At 53.7% G+C, this 22,500-nt stretch overlaps 6 protein-coding genes across 12 annotated transcripts in view; 2 read left to right on the top strand and 4 right to left on the bottom strand.

Annotated features, from left to right (window-relative positions):
* Positions 1-9: 9 nt before the first annotated feature.
* Positions 10-3,132, bottom strand: LOC142989349 (uncharacterized). The gene is made up of 2 exons (XM_076138833.1): positions 2,723-3,132; positions 10-2,344 (listed from the first exon to the last, which is right to left on the bottom strand). The coding sequence occupies exons 1-2, from the start codon at positions 3,072-3,074 to the stop codon at positions 846-848; spliced, it is 1,851 nt and encodes a 616-aa protein (XP_075994948.1). The 5' UTR covers positions 3,075-3,132; the 3' UTR covers positions 10-845.
* Positions 3,129-6,733, top strand: LOC142989352 (dynein axonemal intermediate chain 2-like). 2 transcript variants are annotated; one of them, XM_076138836.1, is made up of 12 exons: positions 3,129-3,634; positions 3,759-3,920; positions 4,132-4,259; positions 4,404-4,546; positions 4,622-4,735; positions 4,917-5,056; positions 5,146-5,268; positions 5,567-5,790; positions 5,918-6,053; positions 6,145-6,291; positions 6,375-6,575; positions 6,666-6,733. In XM_076138836.1, exons 1-12 carry the CDS (start codon positions 3,452-3,454, stop codon positions 6,690-6,692), a joined length of 1,728 nt encoding a protein of 575 aa, XP_075994951.1. In that variant the 5' UTR covers positions 3,129-3,451; the 3' UTR covers positions 6,693-6,733. The 2 variants fall into 2 exon arrangements, with proteins under 2 accessions (XP_075994951.1, XP_075994950.1); XM_076138835.1 differs by having other exon boundaries at positions 6,663-6,732.
* Positions 6,734-6,774: 41 nt separating this feature from the next.
* LOC142989350 (uncharacterized) lies at positions 6,775-9,991 on the bottom strand. Of its 2 annotated transcripts, XR_012960682.1 has the most exons (3): positions 9,718-9,991; positions 7,617-9,614; positions 6,775-7,496 (listed from the first exon to the last, which is right to left on the bottom strand). XR_012960682.1 is itself a non-coding variant. In XM_076138834.1 (2 exons), exons 1-2 carry the CDS (start codon positions 9,929-9,931, stop codon positions 7,999-8,001), a joined length of 1,830 nt encoding a protein of 609 aa, XP_075994949.1. In that variant the 5' UTR covers positions 9,932-9,991; the 3' UTR covers positions 7,603-7,998. The 2 variants fall into 2 exon arrangements, 1 of the variants encoding a protein (XP_075994949.1); XM_076138834.1 differs by lacking the exon at positions 6,775-7,496 and having other exon boundaries at positions 7,603-9,614.
* A 671-nt stretch (positions 9,992-10,662) lies between these two features.
* Positions 10,663-16,757, bottom strand: lrp12 (low density lipoprotein receptor-related protein 12). 2 transcript variants are annotated; one of them, XM_076138832.1, is made up of 12 exons: positions 16,615-16,757; positions 15,903-16,104; positions 15,464-15,520; positions 15,235-15,370; positions 14,870-15,072; positions 14,353-14,600; positions 14,033-14,182; positions 13,637-13,858; positions 13,188-13,454; positions 12,905-13,107; positions 12,602-12,734; positions 10,663-12,187 (listed from the first exon to the last, which is right to left on the bottom strand). In XM_076138832.1, exons 2-12 carry the CDS (start codon positions 15,970-15,972, stop codon positions 11,240-11,242), a joined length of 2,637 nt encoding a protein of 878 aa, XP_075994947.1. In that variant the 5' UTR covers positions 15,973-16,104; positions 16,615-16,757; the 3' UTR covers positions 10,663-11,239. The 2 variants fall into 2 exon arrangements, with proteins under 2 accessions (XP_075994947.1, XP_075994946.1); XM_076138831.1 differs by having other exon boundaries at positions 15,903-16,757.
* A 367-nt stretch (positions 16,758-17,124) lies between these two features.
* LOC142989353 (uncharacterized) lies at positions 17,125-19,139 on the top strand. Its single transcript, XM_076138837.1, has 3 exons — positions 17,125-17,364; positions 17,635-17,892; positions 18,279-19,139. The coding sequence occupies exons 1-3, from the start codon at positions 17,247-17,249 to the stop codon at positions 19,094-19,096; spliced, it is 1,194 nt and encodes a 397-aa protein (XP_075994952.1). The 5' UTR covers positions 17,125-17,246; the 3' UTR covers positions 19,097-19,139.
* A 13-nt stretch (positions 19,140-19,152) lies between these two features.
* Positions 19,153-22,500, bottom strand: part of pogza (pogo transposable element derived with ZNF domain a) — a 12,964-nt gene continuing 9,616 nt past the window's right edge. For all 4 annotated transcript variants that reach the window (XM_076138829.1, XM_076138828.1, XM_076138827.1 and 1 more), the window contains exons 18-23: positions 21,592-21,784; positions 20,936-21,337; positions 20,556-20,858; positions 20,278-20,481; positions 20,061-20,191; positions 19,153-19,959 (exon numbers count right to left, since the gene is read on the bottom strand). In XM_076138829.1, coding sequence (XP_075994944.1) covers positions 19,710-19,959; positions 20,061-20,191; positions 20,278-20,481; positions 20,556-20,858; positions 20,936-21,337; positions 21,592-21,784 — 1,483 coding nt within the window. In that variant the 3' untranslated portion in view covers positions 19,153-19,709. The remainder of the gene's footprint in view (positions 19,960-20,060; positions 20,192-20,277; positions 20,482-20,555; positions 20,859-20,935; positions 21,338-21,591; positions 21,785-22,500) is intronic.

Raw genomic sequence — 22,500 nt, 5'->3', positions numbered from 1 at the left:
CAAACCTAACAGGATACACCCGGTGAACCAGGAAGTCACTTAGTGACATACACACATATTCTCCCTCTCTGCACCTCTTCCTGAAACACAAAAACACACAGCAGGCCTCACACTCCTTAATGAGGCGTCGTCCTCATCAGGAAGTGTGGGACGTCCTCAAAACAGGAAGCACCGCTCACCATGGCTACTAACACACGCATAGCAGTGTGGTCACTGAGTAAGACTGAGGACTTCCAGAACCTTTCACACACATGCAACTTTAAGTGATTTTACAGCTGAGAAAAAGTCCCGCACACACACTCTCATTCTCACTCAAACACACACACACACACACACACACAGCTGTGCCGCCCCCTGCTGGTGTCTGCTTGTATGAATCCTCAGTTCTTCGCTGTGTTGAAAAACTTTAAACTTCATCTTTCAGTCTGAATGAAACCAGAGCCCTGATATGAAAACACGAGCTGAACAAATATGATGAACATTAAAGCTGGAAAACATTCAGCTGATCCTCAGAGGACACACAGAGAAACAGTGACACACACAGACACACACACACACACAGCTCATCTTCAGAAACAAACAGAAACATGAAGAAACTTCAGCATTTTAAATGTTAATAAAATGTGATTTTATGATGAAACAACTTCAGAACGTAAACAACAAGAGAGGAACAGGCTGTGAGTGTGTGTGTGTGTTTGTGTGTGATCCATGAACCCCACACTGATCAGGTTCATACGTGTCAGAAGCAGTCAAAGGTTCGCTGCCTTGCTCCTCCTCTCTCCTCTGTGGGCGGAGCCTGGAACCTTCTGATTCCTGGGCTCATTACTTATCAATCAACCCCTCCTCTACTGCCGAGGGAAACTTGCTTGGAAATTTTCTGGCCTGTTGAGCTCAGAGGCGTGTCCTGGCTCTGGCCCCGCCTCCTCTCCCGTGGCGTGGACTTTGAGGTGAAGGTTCAGAGAGCGTTTGGCCTGGAAGTTCTTCCCGCACACACGACAGCCGTACGGCTTCTCGCCCGTGTGGATCAGGATGTGTCTCTTCAGGTCCACGTCCTGCATGAAGCCCTTCCCACACACCTGGCACAAGAAGCGTCGCTCCTTATTGTGGAAGCGGACGTGCGTGTCCAGCGTTTGTTTCTGCGTGAAGCCTTTTCCACAGATGCTGCAGGAGAAGGCGCGCTCGCCCATGTGGATCTTCAGATGCATCTTCAGGTTTCCGCTCTGGTTGAAGGCTCTGCCGCAGAAGCTGCAGGTGAACGGTTTCTCGCCCGTGTGGATCCTCAGGTGCATCTCCAGCGCGGCGTGGGCAGGGAACCCTTTCCCGCACACGTGGCAGGTGTTGCTGAGTTCGCGGTGAGAGCGCAGATGATTGGCCAGGCTCTCCGTCGACTCGTACTCGCGGCCGCACAGTCCGCAGCGGTGCTCCGACTCGCTAATGTGGGTTTCTACGTGTTTTGCCAAGAATCGCTTCCGGACGAACCTCTGACCGCAGACCTGACAGCAGTGGGACACGGAGGAGCTTCTAGACTTCTTCCTGCCGTCCGCGGCGTTCCGATGGCGGCTCTTTATGTGTCGTTTCAAATAAAACTCCTTTCCAAACTCCTGTCCGCAGTCACCGCACCTGTGGGCGCCCTCGCTGCCGTGGACGTCCATGTGTCTGTCCAGCGAGGTGGCGTGGCAGAAGGCTCGCCCGCACTCTTTGCATTTGAAGGGTTTGTCTGCGGCGTGGACGTGCATGTGCGAGCTCATGTTGCCCTTCTGGCTGAACTTCTTGCCACAGATGTCACAGTTGTACGGTTTCTCACCGGTGTGCAGGCGGACATGCAGCTCCTGGGCCTTCATGGACCGGAAGGTCTTCCCGCAGTGCGGACACGTCCTGCTGCTGTCTCTGTGAGTCTGCAGGTGAGCGTCCAGCTCGTCGGCCGAGCCAAAAGCCTCGCCGCAGAAGCCGCAGCGGTGGTGTGGGTTGCTGTTGCAGACCTTCAGGGCGTGTTTGAGCAGGAACCCTCGGCCCTGCAGGGACCGGGAACAGACTCTGCACCGGCACGACTCCAAAGTACCTGGACGCTTCTTGTCCCTGGTGTCCAATGGCGGGCGCCCCCTGATCTTCTTTTTCCTCTTCGCCCTGGGCGTCTTGGGGTGCGGCTGTCCGGTCCAGTCGCTGTCCCGGTCGTCCTCGTCGCTGCGGGAGGCCGAGCGGCCGGGTGAGGAGAGCCCGTCGTGGGCCGGCGAGCCACCGGGGGGCGTCGCCGAGAACAGAGAGTCTTCGGCCTCCTGGCCGTCCTCCATCTTCTTCAGGAGTTCAGAGGTGAGCGTACGCTGAGCTTTCGTGTCCTTCAGAGACTCTGAGGACAGACAGGAGACACAAACACTGTTAGGTCTAAACTGATCCATCACTTCTTCTTCTGTAGTTACATCACTTTATTCTTCTGCTTCAACTTCATGAGGACACCAGTGTGTCTGTCTCTCATGTCCCCTAACCTGTGTCCCCCCCCCCTCTCATGTCCCTTAACCTGTGTGTCCCCTCACCTGTCTCTCATGTTCCCTCCCCTGTGTGTCCCCCCCCAGTCTCTCGTGTGCCCTCACCTGCCCCCCGTGTTCCCTCCCCTGTGTGTCCCCTTACCTGTCTCTCATGTCCCCTCCCCTGTCCCCTGTGTTCCCTCCCCTGTGTGTCCCCTTACCTGTCTCTCATGTCCCCTCCCCTGTCTCTCGTGTGCCCTCACCTGTCCCCCGTGTCTCCCCCAGCAGCGCCTCCAGCAGCCTCCTCTGGCTCCGGATCTCCTGCTCTGACCGTTGGACTCGGGCTTCGTACTCCGCCACGGTGTCCTCAAACAGAGACACGATGTCCTCCGCCACCGCCGTTAGCCGCTCGGTGAGGCGCGCGCTCAGCTCCGGGATTTGCGCTGTTTCTGCTCCTTTTTCCAGCAGGAGCACAAAGTCTGAAGCGGCGGCGCTCATCCGCTGCTGGACCGAGACCCGGAGACGCTGTACGGACACCATGTTAGCGAGGAGGAGCCACAGTTTAGGCAACAAAGAAGAGCCAGCGGGCAAGGACACGGAGACGGATACACACATACACACACACGCTTCCGCTGAGTGTGTGCGCGTGTGTGTGTGTGAGTGTGTGTGAGTGTGAGTGTGAGTGAGAGTGAGAGAGAGAGTGAGAGTGAGAGAGTGCTGAGTGCAGAGAGCGCTGCCTGCTGGACCGGAGGAGGAACGTTTGATATGAAGCTGTGTGTGTGTGTGTGTGTGTGTGTGTGTGTGTGTGTGTGTGTGTGTGTGTTATTTAAGGTTCAACGGGGGGCTCGTTTTGTGTCCCTTGTTGCTAGGAAACAAGCTAGGAACTTCCGTGTAGTCGTCGTCACCTGGTAACAGTAAACAAAGGCGCCATCTTCAGCCCCGCGGAGCTCGAACCATTTTGTCTCCGGCGTCGGTTCGGTTCTCCTCGCAGCATGAGTCCGCTCTTCGTCTACTCGAAACTCCGCAGTGAGTTCGGCCGGCCGGCTCACTTCACGGACCGGCCCGCGGAGCTGCAGCTGGACCTGGTTCCGGACCCGAACCTGGCCCGGAACTTCACCCAGAGGGGGCGACGGGACCAAGCGGTGCAGGCCGGCGGGGATTCATCCGAACACCATGTAACGTTCAATAACCTGTGTGTGTGTGTGTGTGTGTGTGTGTGTGTGTGTGTGTGTGTTTTGGCCCCAATGAAGTTTGTCCCCCTGCTGGGTGATGAAGGTGATGAAGGTGTGTTGTCCTCAGGTGAACACGGAGCGAGTGGAGTACGTGAGCGTGGGGATGAACCACGTGGAGGGGGGCTGGTCCAGAGACGTGGACCCTGAGGACCAGGAGCAGACGCTCCGATACCGCAAGAAGGTGGAGAAGGACGACAACTATGTGCAGAGCGTCCTGAAGCTGGCCGGGGTGAGAAGGTCCACCTGACCCCCCCTGGGCCCTGTGTCGTCTCCTCTTGTGTCTCCTCTTGTGTCTCCTCTTGTGTCTCCTCTTGTGTCTCCTCTTGTGTCTCCTCTTGTATCTCCTTGTGCCGTCTCCTCGTGTCCTTCCTGCTAAATGGAATCAATCATCTGATGGCGTCTCCCTGGGCTCCCATGATGCTTTGCTGCGTGTGCTGCAGGTGATGGAGCACTGCATCAAGCAGAACAACACCGTGGACATCTACCAGGAGTACTTTGATGAAGAGGAGGAAGAGGAAGAAGACCAAGCTCCTCATCCTCCAACAGCCAGAACCATTAACGTGTTCAGGTGCCGAACGCTCGCCCACCGCCATCGTGATGTTTGAGTCCTTACAAGTCCAGACTGATGTCTGAGGTGTGTGTGTGTGTGTGTGTGTGTGTGTGTGTGTGTGTGTGTGTGTGTGTGTGTGTGTGTGTGTGTGTGTGTGTGCAGGGATCCAGACCCGGTGAAGAGGACGGTCAGCAGTCTGTCCTGGCACCCTGACAGTGGCAGGAAGCTGGCGGTGGCTTACTGCTGTCTGGACTTCCAGAAGGCTCCAGCTGACATGAGCTCAGACTCCTACATCTGGGACGTCGGTGCGTTTAAGAGCAAACACACGTGTTCTCATCACGTGTTCTGTGCATCTCAATCAATGTTGTGTTTCCTGTCAGAGAACCCGAGCCGGCCTGAGCTGAGCCTGAGGTCTGAGGCTCAGCTGGTCTGTCTGGACTACAACACCAAAGACTCACACACTCTGATCGGAGGAAGCTACCGCGGCCTGATCGGTCCGTCACACAAACACACAGACACACACAGACACACACACACACACACGGAGGCCTGCAGACACACACTGTTTATATTTTATAACGTGTTCTTCATGAAGAACAAACACAGAACACGACTGACTGATCTTCATCTTCATCATTTACTCAGAGTTGTGTGTGTGTGTGTGTGTGTGTGTAGCGTACTGGGACAGCCGTCGGGGGGGACTTCCTGTGGAGACGTCATCAGTGGAGCAGAGTCACAGAGATCCGGTCTACAAGGTGGTCTGGCTTCAGTCTAAGACCGGGACAGAGGCCTTCTCTGCCTCCACTGACGGACAGGTGGACGCCAATTCTTTAAAGATGATCACCATGGCAACCTGACACACAGAGAACAGAACCCTCTCAGCCCCCCCCTGCTGGTGTTTCAGGTGCTGTGGTGGGACATCAGGAAGCTGAGCGAGCCCACGGAGCGCCTGGTTCTGGACCTGAGCGGAGACGGAAGCCTGGACCGAGCTGTGGGAGCCACGTCTCTGGAGTTTGAGTCCACCATGGTCAGTCTCACCTCAGCCGCCCCTCTTAGAGTCCAAACCCTGGGTGACATGAAGGTGGTCTGCTGGTTCTGATGGCGTAAAATCATCAGAAGGATGTCACCGGTCCTGAACGCTCAGAAGGGTTCAGGGTTCAGAACAGAGCCCACGTCAGATTAGATCAGCTGTTGGCTAACGTGGGCTCTGTAAGGACAGGTTTGGTTCAGGTTCTGGACCCGTCTGAGCATTTTGACCTACACATGTTCATGAAGGCTCTGTGTGTGTGTGTGTGTGTGTGTGTGTGTGTGTGTGTGTATCCCAGCCCACTAAGTTCATGGTGGGGACAGAACAGGGCCTGGTGGTTTCCTGTAACAGGAAGGCCAAGACGGCAGCAGAGAAGCTGGTCTGCACCTACAGCGGCCACCTGGGCCCGGTCTACGCCCTGCAGAGGAACCCCTTCTTCCCCAAGAACTTCCTGACCGCAGGGGACTGGACCGCCCGCATCTGGTCTGAAGACATCAAGGACTCGTCCATCATGTGGACCAAGTAGGTTGCAGAACATGAAGCCTCACGCCGCCATCCACACGCTAACACAGCTGCTCACCATGTTCCCCTGAACATGTGTGTAACATGTGTCTGTGTGTGTGTGTAACCTGTGTGTTTGTATATTCAGTTACCAGACGTCCAGACTGATGGACGCGTGCTGGAGTCCCGTCAGACCGTCCGTCTTCTTCTCGGTGAAGATGGACGGCAGTCTGGATGTGTGGGACCTCCTGTTCAGGCAGAGCGCCCCCCGGCTGAGCGTCAGAGTAAGTCCTCACCGCCCGCAGCAGGTCCAGGATCAGCCCAGTCAGACCGCTGAGCGTGCGTGTGTGTGTGTGTGTGTGTGTGTGTGCTCAGGTGTGTGACGAGGCCTTGTTCAGTCTGCGGCTGCAGGATAACGGGCGTTTCCTGGCGTGCGGCTCCCAGCAGGGCGGCGCCACACTGCTGGAGGTGAGCTCCTGCCTGTGGACGCCTCAGAGGAACGAGAAGAGCCTCCTGGCCGACGTAAGAGCGGTGACATCACACGCAAACAGCCGGTCCGGTTCAGGTGCAGACAGGAAGTCTGAGTGTTTGAGTTTTGTCCTCAGATGTTTGAACGCGAGACGAGACGCGAGAAGCTGCTGGAGGCGCGTCAGCGAGAGAAACGTCTAAAAGAACGAAATCGCTCAGCGCAGAGCCGCGACGACGACGCCGCCACCGCCAGGGAGGACGGAGAGTCGAGCGGCGAGCAGCTGATTGCTCGAGCGGAGGAAGAATTCTTCAGAATCATCGAGTCGGACAGACGCAGCGTGAGAGGACCTTATTTCCTGTTCCTCTTTACTTCCTGTTCCTCGTTAGATTCGTGACTCGATGGACTAAAACCTTTTCTGTTCCAGGAGGACGGCGAAGCCAAAGACGCAGTTTGATCATGGATTATTGATCTCCACCTCTTTTCAATAAAATCAAGTTTAAATTCTGAACTTTTTAGATTTGATTTTTATTCTAAGAGTCACATTTAGGTCAAAGGTCAAATCATCCCCACAAGGTTAAAAAACTAAATCAAAACAAAAGAGACTTTTCAGTCACATTTTCCTCTTCAACCTAGGAAAACCTACCCATGACCATCAAAGGTCAAAGGTCCTGATCAGATGACCTTCTGGCTGATTTGGTGAAGATCTTTGGTCAGAGGAATCCGAAAAAAGTCAATGTGATATTTGACATTTTTACAATTATATCTTCAATGATGTCACAGTTTATACACACACACACACACACACACTGAGGACGCGGGGGTGAAGGGACACGCTGGAGTGAACAGCTAAGAAGGAAAGTGAGGCTAAGAAGCTTTTGCCTTAAATCAGGGGTGTCAAACATACGGCCTGCGGGCCTAAACGAGCCCTCTGGAGAGTCCAATCCGGCCTGCAGGATGACTTTGCAAAGTGCAAATATTATAAGACATAGCTGCAAATTCTTTGTTAAATAAACTGCTATTCCTAATTTGTCCACTGGGGGCAGAGTGGTGACAGCACAACACTGAACAGCAGACGGCTCCTGATGAGGTCAACAGTTTTAAAAGGTTTATATAAAGTTATACGTTTTATAAAGACCTTCCTCACTCTGCTGCAGTGTGAGGTCACTGTTTCATCTTCGTCTTCATCTTTATCTTGGCTGGTTTCACTCAATGCTGCGTTTGCTCTGGGGGTCTTTGAACATCGCACAGATTCACTTCACTGCACAGACGGGGAGAGATTGATACGTTTAGGTCATTTCTAGATCTTGACAAGTTGTTTCCTGTTTGACTTTATAAACTATACTAAAGTATTCACTATATCTATATATATATACTTAACCCTTTAGTGTTCATATTGCACTTGTTTGTCTTGAGACATTTCAGGTTGTTATGTAACAAAGGGTTCTGTTCTGATTGGTTCTTCTGTTCCGATTGGTTCTTCTGTTCCGATTGTTCCGGTCCACTTGAGTTTGAATGGTTCTGAATATTTGACGCCTCTGATTCAAAGACTCAAGCTAACATACAGACGAGTTAATGATGGCTAACCAAGCTATGTGATGTCACTAACAGCTGTTTGTCTGTCAGCGCCATGACAACCAGGGGGGCGGGAAGGACTGCACTGGTGTCTGATGCTGTCTTTAATAGAAATACTTAGCAAAAATATAAATCTTTGGAGCGACAGATGAGCAGAAAAGACGAGTCGACAGGTCCCAGCTGACGGGTCACAGCTGGATGAAGTCAGCATGTGGAGCCTCGTGGGGCTTCAGGCTCGGTGGATCTCTGCCGGGTCTGTCTCCTGCGTGAACCTTCATGTGGGTCTCCACAGATCGTTTCTCCTGGTAGCTTTTCCCACAGACTCCGCAGCTGTACGGCTTCTCGCCGGTGTGCGTCAGCATGTGGCGCTTCAGGTCGATCTTCTGGACGAAGCCTTTGGGACACAGCTGGCAGCTGAACAGTTTGTCCTTCTTGTGGAACCTCTCGTGGGTCTCCAGGGAGATCTTCTGTCTGAAGGTTTTCCCACAGAGGCTGCAGATGAACGGCTTCTCGCCCGTGTGGATCCTCATGTGAGAGTCCAGATTCCCAATCTGTCTGAAGTTCTTTCCGCAGACTCTGCAGGTGTAGGGCTTCTCTCCGGTGTGGATCCTCTTGTGCACATCCAGATGTTGGCTCATGGTGAACGTCTTGCTGCAGACGTCGCAGGAGTAAATCCGTGGTTTCCCGCCCGTGTGGCTCTTGATGTGTCTCTTCAGGACGGTGTTTTCTATAAAGGTTTTGCCACAGAACTCACAGATGAAGGGTCTGTCCCCGGAGTGGGACCGCATGTGTCTCTCCAGAGAACTCTTCCTGGGGAACTCCTTGCTGCAGACGGTGCAGCTGAAGGGCTTCTGGCCCGTGTGGGTCCTCATGTGGATCTCCATGTCACGGAAGCCGATCCCACAGATGTCACAGACCCTGCTGGTTTCTCTGTGGCTCAGGACGTGGAGCTTCAGACCCTCTGACGACTCGGCCTGCTCGCCGCAGACACCGCAGCGACACTCTGGATGGTTGAGATGAGTCTCTGCGTGCCTGATGAAGTTCCCTTTGTTGTGAAAGGCGCTGGTGCAGACCTGACAGCGGTGAGACGGCTCCAGACTCGGCTTCTTGCGTTTGTTCCTGATGCGGGTCTGGTCTTTGGACTCGTGGCTTCGAGCGTGTCTCTTCAGGTCCACGCTCTTGCCGAAGCCTTGTCCACAGACTTTGCAGGTGAACGCCGCCTGACCTTTGTGACCTTTGGCGTGTCGCTCCAGAGAAGTCTGGGAGTTGAACTGCCGGTCGCACAAGCAGCAGCGCAGCGCCGCCTGGGCCCCGTGGACCCGCATGTGTGCCACCATGTTTCCTTTCTGGTTGAACCCTCTGCCGCAGACGTGGCAGCTGAAGGGTTTCTCCCCGGTGTGCAGCCGCAGGTGCGTCTCCTGAGCGCGGATCGAAGGGAACTTTTTGCCGCACGTCTCACAGGTCTTGCTGTTGTCCCGGTGGCTTTGGAGGTGGAGCTTCAGGCTGCTGCTGGACTCCAGATGTTCCCCGCACAGTCCACACAGGCAGCGTGCGTCCTTGGCGTGCTTCTCCACGTGCTTCATCAGGAAGCCTTTCCTGTCAAACGACTTCCCACACACTTTGCAGCACTGAGACATTGTCGCCTCCTTGTTGTCGTCCTCCTCCTCAGCCAGAGCGTCAGGAGGCCTCTGGTCCAGACTGGAAACGGCTCCAGATGTGCCGGGAAGAGGATCCTTCCATTCATGGTCCTCACTGAGGGATGAAGAGGCTTCGTCTTCATCGGGGACAACTTTGACAGACAACTCTGGACGAAGACACACCAACATATGTGAGACGTTACGCCACAAAGTCAGAAGCTCATGCGTGTGTGTGTGTCTGTGTGTCCCTGTGCGTGTGTGTATGTGTACCTGCTCGGTGCTTCTCTGGAGCTTCGTACGCGGTAAAGATCCGCTCCGTCGCCGCACTCAGCCGCTCTCTAACGAGCCTCCTGAGCGCCTCGGTGCCGCGGTGTCTCCGCTCCGTGAGCAGCCAGCTGATCTCCTCCGCCGCCTCCAGCAGCTGCTCGGTCACTACGGCCCGCAGCGCGCCGCCGCCCGCCGCCGCCCGCCGTGTTTCAGACATTTTCTCCCGAAGTTTGATGACAAAGACGCGGAATATAAACAACACTTCCGGAATGAGCTCCGTGCGGGAGCGCCGCTGCCCGTGCGCGATGACGTCATAGAGATGCGCCAGAGGAACGAGATCTACGGTGGCCGAGAGGCTCAACAATGCAGTCGTTACTAAACACACACACGAGTATGTTTGTATATTAATGAGAGTGAAGGAGACGGGCAAAGGGAGGGAGGGAGGGAGGGAGGAAGGGAGGGAGGGAGGGAGGGAGGCTTTAACCCTAACTTACAGGGCAGACCAGCAACAAGAGCTCTGACTTCAGCAGGTTCCCCAGGGTTGTGAGGTGGTGAGGGGAGCTCAGGCTGGAGGAGAAACATCTGCCTAGAGGTTTGATGGAAGTTCCACTGTCTGCAGATGCTTGATGACCTCATACCTGCTGAACAGTCCATGTGATGATGATGATGATGATGATGATGAGCTTCTCCACATCCTCAGCATGAATTGAAACAATCTGTCATGTCACTTCCTGTATGAGCCTCCGGCTGGTTGACTTAACCTGCAAACTGTCATCTTTACTTTGAGGGTGTTTACATCTGAGTTTATCAGGGGACAGGCTCCGCCCCCCTCAGATGAGGGGCGTGGTGACTTATCAGTTTGATTGATGTTTCTGTTTTGATCTTAAATAACATCATTCTCAGCTGGAAGGGTTAAATGTCATTTGCTTCCATGGAGACGCAGCAGACTGAAGGACTCTGTACCTTTAATCTTAAGATTCACTTTACAAACAAAATAGAAACACAACACCGGTTAACATGCAGAAACTCAAACAACAAAAGAATACTGGGATCAATACACCGATCAATAAATACACAGGAGGGCTGAGTACCAAACAGAGGGCTTAAATAAGAAACAGGACCACACGATGCACCTGTCTGACCCTCAGGGCTCAGCTGGACCAGGGGGAGGGACTGAGATACCCATGGACCAATCAGGTTCCTCCTGTCAGAATGGGGTTGAGCCGTCATGTTAGAGACTGGGGGACACGCCTGACCACAGCTGGTCTCTGGATCAGGGTCTGGTGCTCAACAGGAAGCAGTTTTATGTGTGAGTAGAGTTTAGTCGTACCAACCGGCAGGGTGGCGGTGAGCAGAGGGGACGGACCAAAGCAACAGGAAGGTTCTGATCCTTGACCCGTCAATCAGCTGACAAGACTGCTCTCAATGAGGGGGGGCGGGGGGGGGGGGTTCTACCTCAAGAGTTAGCCCAGAGTTAGCCCAGAGTTAGCCTGTGGGCTAGCTGTAGTCCAGTATAGAGTGTAGGTTAGCATAGCAGCAGCAGCTCGTCGTCGCTGCTCTCGGTCTTGCCTGTGGCCTCCAGGCAGGCGTCTGGGATCTGAGCCGTGTGGACGATGCCACAGTGTTCACAGGGTCCATCTGTGCCTCCGTACCCACGGTTCCCATGGTAATGGCGAGCGATGCGGCTCGTAGAGGAGGGTGGGCGGGGCTCCAGCAGCGGCTGGCAGATCTCACTGACGGATGAGGAGGAAGAGGAGGAGTCAGAGTCAGAGACAGGGATGAGGAGCTCCACATCTTCTTCCTCATCCCTGCTTCCTCTCCTGTCCCCGGCCTCTGCTCCTCCTCTTCCTGTCTCCAGCTGTCGCAGCGGGCTGTGGTTCTGGCTTGTGTTCTGATTGGTTCTGGTCAGGTTCCTGGCCAGGCGCTGCAGGTTGTGAGCCAGGCGCTGCAGGGCAGAGGTGGGAGGAGCCTGGACTGCTGATGGGTCATTGTGGCATCTGGGATCTGGACTAGAGGTTACTATGGATACAGGGGCGGGGCTAGAGGGCCGGCGGGGCTCTCTCGGCCTGTCCCGCCCTCGGCCCCGGCCGGGCGCCGCGGCTACCGCGGGCACGGATGTCACGGATACGACAGCTTCCACGGCGACAGAAGGCGGCGTTTTCTGTGGGAGGGGGGCGACGGGTCCGCCCACCGCCCCCACGCCACACTCTCTCTCCCTCCCTCGCTCGCCCTCTGTGTCGGTGTCATCAGAGTCTGCGGTCAGAGGGTCAGAGCCGGAACTGCCGCTGCTTCCGCTGCCGGCGCTGTCCTCTGGGTCTGCAGAGACCAGGGCCAGGGAACCGGACCGCTGTGACCGGGAGAAGGTGAAAAGGCGCCGCCACAGGTTGCTATGACGACCAGAGGAAGGGAGTCGCAGGGAGGTGAAGCCGAGCTGAGAACGAACAGCGAGTCGAAGGTTTTCTAGGACCGATGCCTGGAGAGAGAGAGAGAGAGACAGAGAGAGAGAGAGAGACAGAGAGAGAGACAGAGACAGACAGACAGAGAGAGAGACAGACAGACAAAGAGACACAGACAGACAGAGAGAGTGAGAGTGTGAGGGTCAATCACTGAGGCAGAACTCCACCATGTAGTGGGGTCGTGACCTTAGACTGATCTTGCTCAGTGATAGTGAGACATCGGTGTCTCTGCTTCCTTCCTGTCACCATGCCGACCAAGAATAAGAAAGGGGACAAATACACCAAAGCCCCGCCCACAAAACAACTAACCCAATGAGTGTGTGTGTGTGAGCGAGTGAGCAGGTGTGTGTGTGTGCTGTATGTATGAGTGTGTGTGTGTCAGTGTGTGTGAGTGTGAGAATGTGTGTGTGTGTGTGTGCGTGTGTGTGTACCTGGTTCCCAGAGCAAACAGGGAAGTCCTCGACGGGTGGGATGAGGCCCTGAGCAATCAGCTGACCATAAGAGGGCGGGGCCTCTCTCCTCAGTAGCTCCGCCTCCACCCTTGAGAGTTGGGTCTCAAATGACCTGCAGTGACCAATCACAGAGCTCACAGTGAGGGGGGAGGTCAAAGGTGAAAAGTAAGGTCAATTCATTTAGTGCTTTATTCATTTTAAAACCTTTAAATGAAAGTATAGAATAAACTCCTTGATCTCAGGTTCACACTGATCAAGCCTCCTTCTCTCCTTCCCTCTGACCTGCGTTCAAACATGCGTAGTGAGTAAAGTTTGCAGGTGCAGCCGAGCGCGATGACCAGCAGGAGGCCACAGATCAGGCTGCCGATGACGGCGGCCGTGATGACTCTGGTCGGCACGATGACCGGACAGCTTTCTTCATCGCTGCCGTCTCCGCAGTCGTCCTGAGCGTCGCACACCCACGACTCAAACACGCAGCGGTTATTCTGCGGGTCAGATCAGAGGCTCCGTCAGAGACGCACCGTGACATCACCGGGGTCCGGCTTCACTCGCCGCTCAGGCTCACCTTGCAGTGGAAGTTTCCGGGCTGGCAGAAGAAGCAGTTCTTCTCATCGGACCCGTTGGGGCAGCGGTTCTGGTAGTTGCAGCGGTCCGATCGAGGGTAACACGCTCCGTTTCTAGAACACGGGAACTCCTCCTCCTGACAGGAAGAACAGTTGAGCTCGTCCCGTCCGTTGGGACAGTGCCAGTAGCCGTCACAGCGCTGCTGCTCCGTGTAGCAGCCCCAGTTCCCCCCACAGGGAACCTCCCAGGGCAGGCAGAACCCGTCCACCTGGACACACACACACCAACTGGATAAGCAGAGCGAGCGCACGTGCACACACACACACACACACACACACACACACACACACACACACACACACACACACACACACACACACACACACACACACACACACACACACACACACACACACACACACACACACACACACACACACACACACACACCTGGTAGGTGACGTTGAACCCTCTGGCGGCGTTGATCTTGTCAGCGTAGAAGTGAATGCGGAGCTGACCAGAAGATGAAACCACAGCGACCGGAGCTCTGGAGTCGAAGGCGGTGAGCACCCTGAGGAGGCGGCGAGGGTTCTCCTCCAGACCGTCGTACACCTTCACATAGTCACCATAACCCGTCCCGTCCAGCTTGAAGTCTGTGAAGCGCAGGATGACCTGGGGAGGCAGAGACGAGGTCATTACGGGACGAGAGCACCGCCTTCCCCGAGCCAAAGCCACGTCGCTATGGTGACAGCATGCACACCGGGGATTGGCCCAGGGCTCCTCCAATTACAAAGCCAGATCAGATCAATACTTCTTTGTTGTGATCAGTGTGAGGTCAAAGGTCACCTTCCTGTGGTCTCCTGTGTCAATCAGCCAGGTGCAGTTGCTCCCAGGAGGGTAGAAGTCCGGATAGTTAGGAGAGCTGAAGGAGCCGTAGAAGTTCCTCAGCCACTCTCCACAAGTGGGAACGTCACAGTCGATCTCATCCCCGAGGTCCTACACACACACGCGCACACACACACAGGCAGAGGCACACAAACAGGCGCGCACACACACACAAACAGGCACACACACACACAATTTAACAGGCACGCATACACACCAATGTTTCCATATTTGGTGATTCTATTGTGATGGGCGCCCGTGGGGTCAAAGGTTAAAGTCACCTGACAGTCGATGCTTCCATCACATCTCAGGCTGTGAGGCAGGCAGGTGTAGATTCGGGTGTAGCGGGACAAACAGGGGAACTGGTTGAGACTGCAGGGTTGGAAGGAGAACGGAGAGTCCACACACAGATCCTCGTCTGAGTTGTCTCCACACTCGTCCATGGAGTTACAGCGCCACCAGTCCGGGACGCACTTCCCATTGGAGCAGTGGAACTGGTCCACATCACAACTGGACGCCTCCAGTTTACCTACACAAGGACCTTATTGATTAGTGATCACAGGCCAGCTAGGGCAGTGAACACATCAGACCTACATGAGGTCTTACCTGCATGAGGTCTTACCTGCATGAGGTCTTACCTACATGAGGTCTTACCTGCATGAGGTCTTACCTGCATGAGGTCTTACCTGCATGAGGTCTTACCTGCATGAGGTCTTACCTGCATGAGGTCTTACCTGCATGAGGTCTTACCTGCATGAGGTCTTACCTGCATGAGGTCTTACCTGCATGAGGTCTTACCTGCGATGTAGGTCAGTCTGAAGCCTTTGCCGTTCAGGCTGTCGTCAGAGTGGAAGTGGATCCAGACGTGGTCCTGAGAGGAGATGTAGGGAGCCGGTAAGGAGGAGCCACAGACCCGAAGTCCATCCAGACTCCTGTAGCTGCTGATGGACATCCAGTCTGAGGAGCAGCGATGCGAGCCTTGAAGGTCAAAGTCCTGGAAGCTAAAACCAGACAGACCATCAAAACCTCTTCCGAACACTGATCACTGCACACACCCGAGTTATTGTTGAGACACAATGTCATCACTGAACGTTCCCCTTCAATGACCTCTGATAGACACACAGCTGTACGTGTGGTGACCATGGAAACGCTGTGCGTGTTACCTGATGGTGATGGTGTCTCCAGGCCGAGCTCTGATGTTCCAGCTGCAGTTCAGCCTGGATGGATACTGGAAGGGCCAGCCAGGACTGGTGATGACCCCCGAGGACGAGTGAAGGAGCTCAGCCACGTCCCCGCAGGCTGGAGGGGGGGGGGGGGCAGCTGGAGTCAGACATCAAACACACTCACCTGTGGAATGTGTGTGTGTGTGTGTGCATGAGTGTGCGTGCTCACCGTTAGAAATCCCAGGCACATAAACATTGTCATTCCTCTGAGAAGCAGCAATGCATCCTGGGAAAAACAATCACAGGGGGAAGAACATGGATGACGCCAACACTGACCTGTGCATCATCACTCACACTGGATGTAAACATCTATAAGCTCTGGGGCTGCAGTTACACTTCAGCTCCTCCACTAAGGGCAGCATGCTACACAAACACACACACATACACACACACACACACACAGACAGACAATGAAGCTTCTGCCCTGTGTGTGAGTGTGGGAGTGTCCAGAGTGTGTGAATGTCCAGAGTGTGTGTGTGTGTGTGTGCGTGTGAGTGTCCATATTGTGTGTGTGTGTGTTTGATTGAGTGTGCGTGTCTGTGTTTGAGTGTGTGTATGCGTGTATACGTGTATGCATGTGTGTGTGTGTAAATGTGTGTGTGTCTCACCTGCTAGCAACAGCAGCAGCAGGAGGAGGATGTACAGGCTCTCCTGCCTGCAGTCCACCTTCCGGGCCATAACAGCCCACAGAGCAGCTGTCCGTCTCTCTGTCCACCTGTCTCACGCTGCCTGGATCACTGGCTCAGATCTACACACACGTTCGGTGCTTCTGGCTGTCTCACAGCGTCCATAAACACAAACTAAGCGAACCTGTCTCACATCACAGCCAAGCACACAAAGGCTCCGTTAGCACCGGCTAACAGCTCCCGTAGCTTAGCTCGCGCAGTGAGCGTGTAAACGAAGTAATGTCTTTATAATGTTAACATATTAAACCAAACTAAAATCTTTATAATCCTAACGAGTTAAACTAACGAGACTGACAAACAAACTGCGACGTTTGGCTCTGGAAAAACAACAAGAGCTAGCATGCTAACGGCAACGACGGCCTGGTAGCTGTTAGCCCAAAGAAACAATCACCAGTACACTAACATCATTTTAACACCACGATCCAACTGAGACACAACCAAAGATCAGCCGCTCATAACGAATGAACACTCGAACAGAGCCGATCCGACACGCTCCGTCTCCAAGAGGACAAGAAGCCGATGGAGGACGGCACCCCGGATATTCCGAGCTAACTGGGCTAACGGGACTAATGCCGCTCACTGGGCTACTTGCGCTAACCCGGGCTAATGGAGCTATCTGGGCTAACGGGCTAACCCGAGCTATGTCGCGACCCCCCCGGTTCTCTTGTTGCTTCTAGCGGTGAAGTCCATCTCCGTTTGTCCGGCAGAACAACAACAACAGACCGCAGGCCTGCTGCACAGGGCGGGGCTTGGTATGCTAATGAGGCTAAGCCCCTCCCCGTGTGTGCCGGTGTGTTGTGTTTCTTTTTGGGTCATTTTCTATCCATTTTAATATTAAATAACAAATATAATGACACAGTACCGTTTATCTTCAATATATATAAACATGTCATTCTTCTATACAGGACGAGACATCCGGTCATCACAGCAGCGGAACTATAGAAAGAATTACAACATTAATACACAAGGAACAATACACACATATACACACATACACACGTACATAGGTACACACATGTTCTTGTGTGTATTTAGTGTATTGTGTGTGTATTTATCTTGTGTTTCTTCTCTGTACTGTGCTTCTGTGGCGACTGAATTGATCCTCCGTGAGATAATAAACATCGTATCGTATGAAGCCTCTGCACGCAGAAACACAGGTTTATCACATGATTGTGACGAAGCCTATGCGTGACGTCACACAGGGGCGCCGCGGGCTTGTTGCTGACGCGTGTCTCGTGCGCCGTGGAGCGCGTTTGTGACGCTAACATGAGTGGGGAGAAGCTGCGCGCGCTGCTGGATGTACTCGTGACGGAGAGCTCGGCTGTGATCGAGCAGCGCGAGGGGCCGAGAGAGCGCCGCCTGCTGGCTACACACAGAAGCACAGGTTTGAAGGGACGCTGTTAGCACCAAGCAAGCCTACACACACGCGCGCACACACACACAGATCTCACACTAATCTCACTCACTGTACAGGTCCCGTTTACGTTGCTTTAGGGGGCGGGGCCAGAATATTTAGATGCTAAATTAGCTTTGTCTCCCTGAGGAGATTCTTTACCAACATTTGAGTCGTTGATTATGATTGAATAATATTGATGCTGATTGTTGGGTTGTGAGGAAGAATCTGGTTGGACGCTACCGTCTTGTCTTCCTACAGACATCCAGAGGGGAGATGAAGACGACCTGCAGCCCCACATCAAAGAGGAAGAGTGGCTGGGTGAGGATGAGGAGAAGGCTGTGGCGAGGCTGAGGAAGACACAGCGCGTGAGCGCGGCTGCTCAGCAGATAGCGTTTCTGTTTGAAAGAACAATTGCAGAGTACGAAGGCTGCGTGTCCTGTCTGAGAGAGGAGAACGAGCGGCAGGCCCGGTTGCTGGACGCCATTTTAAAGCCGCGCGTTCAGCTGCACAGAGCTGGTGGGTTCAAGCTGTTGCTATGGCGACCACTCCATCCAAACCCTCAGTCCCCATTTTGACCTTTAACCTGTTACCAGTGAAGAGTGTATGTATTATTGTTATTTAACTCACGTCTGCACAAGTTGCCCTGGTAACAATCTAACTCAGTGTTTTTCAACCGGAAATTATCCAACTTCACTTAATTAGTCCGCCCCCACCAACAAAAGTTTAGGTGGTGTGACTCAGGATTTTAGTCATGTAAAAAATGTTCTTGGCTCAAAAAAGGTTGAAAAACACACTGATCTAACTGATCACATTCTGATGGGACAAAACTGCTTCCTGTTAGTTTCCAAGTAAGTAGGTTCTGAATCTTGTATTATGTAAGCGTGTGTGTGTGTTGTCTGCAGACGTGCAGCAGTGTTTCTTGAATGTGGACCGAGACGAAGCAGTGCCCCCTCACATTAAAGAGGAAGACGAGGAACCCTGGACCCATCGGGAGCTGGACGAGGAGTCTGACATCACCGCCTTCACGTTCACACCTGGGAAGAGCAAAAATGACAATGAGGACACTCCAGGTCCAGAGCCAGGTTCTCATTTACAGCCCTTGAGTGAGGACGAGGAATTGGAATCTGAGACGGAGACAGCCAAGAGCGATGAACAGATGTCCTTGTTACACGAACACAGCCGCGTCAGTGGCGATGCTGCAACGTCGCTGAGCTGCTTTGTGTGTCGTAAATCGTTTGCCCGCAAGGACAGCCTGCAGAGACACATGAGGAACCACACCGGAGAAACACCGTACAGTTGCTCTGTCTGTAGGCGGAGCTTCAGGCAGAGAGAAAGCTTAATGGCTCACATCAGCTGTCACTCAGAGGAGAGACCGTTCAGCTGCTCCATCTGTCAGAAACGCTTCAAGCTGAGCCAGACAGCCACACGACACATGAAGAGCCACGCAGGAGAGAAACCGTTCAGCTGCTCCGTATGCGGAAACGCCTTCGCCCGTAAAGAGAACCTGATTGGCCACATGAGGCTGCACTCTGGAGAGAAACCCTTCAGTTGTAAGGTGTGCCACAAGCGCTTCAGGTGGCGCCAGAACATCCTGTCACACATGCGGGTGCACACCGGAGAGAAACCCTACAGATGCTCAATATGTGCCAAACAATTCAAGAATAAAAATTACATGATCAAACACACCCAAACACACCTAGCAGCCTTCAAAGCTCAATGATCAGATGTAACTGATAGTCTGTGTTTATGTAATAAAAGTCATATGAAGCTCTTCACTTGGTTGAATCCCTTTATTTCCTCTTCAGTTTTATAGGTGGTTGCTTTACTTTAGGAGTTTTTCTTCTCTGTCAATGAGTGAAGTAATAATAAGTGAAGGACATCACGTCCTCAATGTCCTCCTACAAAATATTACAGCTTTGTTGTTCCAGATACTGTATAAAAATACAAAAGGAGGAAGAGGAGGAGACGCTGCGACCTTCAGTTTCACAAATTGCCACAGTAACGCTCAGTTTGTTCTCCTGTAACTTTATAAACCATCTTCATCATCTCCTGCACCTGTTCTTCTCCTCTTCAGGTCTGCAGGTCTCTAATGGACCCTTATGGATCCAGGTCTAGTTAAACTTGATTGGAATAAACAAAGCGATGTTCCTCAGTTGAATTTGTTGTTTGGTAGCTGAAGGGACATGAGGTGGTAACCATGACAACATAACGAGTGGGCGTGGTGCTGCGATCAACAGCCAATGAAATGGTACTGAGGGTTCTTGATGCTCCAGCAGCTGTGCCAGGACCGGTTCACCTTCATGTGAGTCCTCTGCATCTTCATGTCCCAACCTTTACTCCTGTATGTCCATGTCCTCAAAGCTACGGAGGGACTCTGGATCACTGGCCCCTTCAAACAGCACATGCAGAGGGGTGCTGCTCTTCATCACCTCCTCCTTCTCCTCCTCCTCCTCCTCCTCCTCCTCCTCCTCCTCAGCTCTGTCGGCCCCCGGCGGTCTGATCAGCGCCTCACTCAGGGCTCGTACCAGCTTTGGGCTCCGTGCCGTGTTCCTTTGCGGCGTAGCGCAAATGAGGCTGAACGACCTGAAAGGTTACCATAGCAACAAGGTATTTGGTTAGAAACCAAACACAGATGAACCACCACCAAGGCTGAAATGACCTGGATCTAGTTTCAAGTTTCAGACCTGTGGAGGAACTTTGTCTCTGCCTGCAGAGTGGAGGCAACCTCACTGAGCCAACACGCCACGGTGACGGACAGCTCGTCCACGCCCAAACCCTCCACACCCACCTTAGACATCAGCTGAGACCAACGAGTCTGCAGAGAGAGACAGACAGAGGTACATAAAGGAAGGCAGGCAGGCAGACAGACAGGCAGGCAGGCAGGCAGGCAGGCGCATGTACCTGCAGGAACTCCCGGAGCACGGGCATCATGCAGGTCTCCAGAGGCTGGAAGCAGAAGGAGAAGCCTGGCGGGATGAGGCAGGGGGCGGTGGCATGGACACTTCTCAGGCTGCTGAGAAACTGCTCACTAGCTTGGCCTCGGTGAGGATCAACCATCAGCAGACACTCGCCGCCGTGCTGTTCCACCACACGAGGGCGCCAGACCTGCAGCAAGAGACAGTGGTTTGAGCGCGTCTGTAAGCGTGAGCCTCAGCCGTGCGGAGCGGCGTGACGTTCACCTTCAGCAGCCACAGCTGGAGACGCCGCTGGTCGGTGACTCTGTCCGCTCCGGCCTCCAGCATCACGTTATCTGGAAATCCTTGAGGGATTTTGTGCAGAGAGCCTCTGAAGAAGAGCAGGGGGGGGAGGAAGGTCCCGTCAGACAGCCCGGACACCACCACGTCAAACAGCGGCGTCTGTCCCGCCGTCCCAAACAGCTGGAAGGCCGACGGCTTCAGAGCTGCAAACTGGTCCAAGTCCACGTAAAGGGACAGCTGGGCCATGGCGCCCACACGCTGAGGAGGAAGGTTCTTCATGTGGACCTGAGGAGGAACGGCAAGAATGAAACATCATGTAATCTCTGAGGGCCCGTCTGTCTCTCTCAGCCCGTCTGTCTTACCTGTGCACACAGTGAACGCACAAAGCCGCACTCCATCTTCAGGCCGTGGCTGCCGGCGACGGTCTGGCGCCGCGGGCCCAGCTGGTGGTGGAGCATGAGGCGGACGGCCCAGCTGTAGCGGTCCACCGGCTGGCTTTCCCTGCCCAAGACGCATTGGGCCTCCTGTAGGAGCTTCTCCTCTCTGATCTTCAGCTGCTGCTCCTGCTGGCCCAGCAGCCACTCCGCCACTCCCTCTGTGTCCCACGGCCACTTCCTGTCCGCCAGCTGCCCCTCCTGCTGCAGCGTCCAGAGCTGGATCAGCGCGGGCGGCGGCCCGTAGCGGCGTGAGGCCTCAGTGAGCCCGTGACACAGAGAGCACAGCACCACTGCCAGGCGGAACGGCACCAGAGGACTGGGACGCATCTAGAGGAGGAAGAGGAGGAAGAGGAGGAGCTGCTGTCACTGTTTGACACAGTGACATTCTGAGTCACAACATCAGGCCGGTACAATGAAGTGTGAAAGCATCACTCATCTAAACACCTCAGAGGCCACACCCACAGGGCTCGGCAGCCAATCAGCAGAGGCCGTTTAAAGACAGACAGGTCTTTAAAGAACATTCTATCTAGATGTCATTAGAAGAAGAACCCTTCCAGTGCCGGTCTCAGTGACCTCCTCACCTTCTCAGGACCCTGGAACCTGATGGTCAGAGCGGGCAGGGAGGAGGGGGCCGTGCGGGAGGTCAGGGGCTTCACGGAGAGCTGGGTGGAGGTGACGCCAGAGGGGAGGAGGTGAATGGGGACGAAGGCTCCGCCCTGAGCATCTGAGGACACACTAGAGGGGGGGAGGGGCAGGGGTGGGGAGGGAGGGGGCCTGGGGGGGGGGAGAAAACAGGAAGTTACTCTTGTGTTTGTTTATTGACCTGAGTAGATCAGTCAGGATGCAGGGGCGTCACAGTGGGGGGGCAGGAGCAGTGACATCACAGCATGATAACTAACATGGATGGAAACACACAACTCCAGCTTTTCCCTTTGTTTAGTGCAAAGAAGTACAAGTTCATATTTCAGATGTTTACTTTTATTGAACTCTTTTTACAAAACAGATGAACAACCTGACCGTTCTTAAACAAGTGCAATAACAACGACAGACAATAATAACAATACGGTTTATATAAAACAACTTCCAGATCTATAAATGATATTAAATGTGCATACATGTCACACACACACACACACACACACACGTCCACATGTGTGTAGTAAACTGAACTGACTCACAGCTGTGATAACAGGAGAACAGAGAGTTTAACTCTGCATGGCTTTCACTGACAACAAGACAGGAGAGAAATAATAAAAGTGATAATGATGAGCTTCTTTTACCGAGAGAAATGAAAGAGAAATTATAATAAATAAGAGAAGAAAAAGTTCAAAGACATTTCCAGAACAAACACGCAGCAGAACCAAGCTGCAGAAGAACGGCAAAGAGCTATTTGGAAACAGCTGTGGAAAGCTGGGGAGAACAAATCGGTCAAGAAGATCGATTTGAGAAGATCGTAAAGCACGGAACGCCGTTCACAGACGGAGACTACA

Source organism: Genypterus blacodes, unplaced genomic scaffold (assembly GCF_046128005.1).
Source record: "Genypterus blacodes isolate CSIRO-AG114 ecotype Tasmania unplaced genomic scaffold, CSIRO-AGI_Gbla_v1 ptg000403l_1, whole genome shotgun sequence".
Classification (NCBI taxonomy): Eukaryota; Metazoa; Chordata; class Actinopteri; order Ophidiiformes; family Ophidiidae; genus Genypterus; species Genypterus blacodes.
Note: the sequence above shows the minus strand (reverse complement) of the source record. Positions and strands in the feature narration are given on the sequence as shown.

Bases quoted from the DNA above. Each gene is read 5' to 3' on its own strand.
- LOC142989349 (XM_076138833.1), bottom strand. From the start codon at position 3,074: ATGTGTGTATCCGTCTCCGTGTCCTTGCCCGCTGGCTCTTCTTTGTTG. The intron at 2,345-2,722 runs GTGAGGGCACAC...GTCTGTCCTCAG, and splicing joins GGGGGAGACACGGGGGACAG to AGTCTCTGAAGGACACGAAA.
- LOC142989352 (XM_076138835.1), top strand. From the start codon at position 3,452: ATGAGTCCGCTCTTCGTCTACTCGAAACTCCGCAGTGAGTTCGGCCGG. The intron at 4,260-4,403 runs GTGCCGAACGCT...GTGTGTGTGCAG, and splicing joins AGAACCATTAACGTGTTCAG to GGATCCAGACCCGGTGAAGA. The intron at 6,576-6,662 runs GTGAGAGGACCT...TTTCTGTTCCAG, and splicing joins TCGAGTCGGACAGACGCAGC to GAGGACGGCGAAGCCAAAGA.
- LOC142989350 (XM_076138834.1), bottom strand. From the start codon at position 9,931: ATGTCTGAAACACGGCGGGCGGCGGCGGGCGGCGGCGCGCTGCGGGCC. The intron at 9,615-9,717 runs GTACACATACAC...GTCTTCGTCCAG, and splicing joins TCCAGAGAAGCACCGAGCAG to AGTTGTCTGTCAAAGTTGTC.
- lrp12 (XM_076138831.1), bottom strand. From the start codon at position 15,972: ATGGCCCGGAAGGTGGACTGCAGGCAGGAGAGCCTGTACATCCTCCTC. The intron at 14,183-14,352 runs GTGACTTTAACC...GTGTGTGTGTAG, and splicing joins ATGGAAGCATCGACTGTCAG to GACCTCGGGGATGAGATCGA. The intron at 13,859-14,032 runs GTGACCTTTGAC...CTGCCTCCCCAG, and splicing joins ACACAGGAGACCACAGGAAG to GTCATCCTGCGCTTCACAGA.
- LOC142989353 (XM_076138837.1), top strand. From the start codon at position 17,247: ATGAGTGGGGAGAAGCTGCGCGCGCTGCTGGATGTACTCGTGACGGAG. The intron at 17,365-17,634 runs GTTTGAAGGGAC...GTCTTCCTACAG, and splicing joins GGCTACACACAGAAGCACAG to ACATCCAGAGGGGAGATGAA. The intron at 17,893-18,278 runs GTGGGTTCAAGC...TGTTGTCTGCAG, and splicing joins CGTTCAGCTGCACAGAGCTG to ACGTGCAGCAGTGTTTCTTG.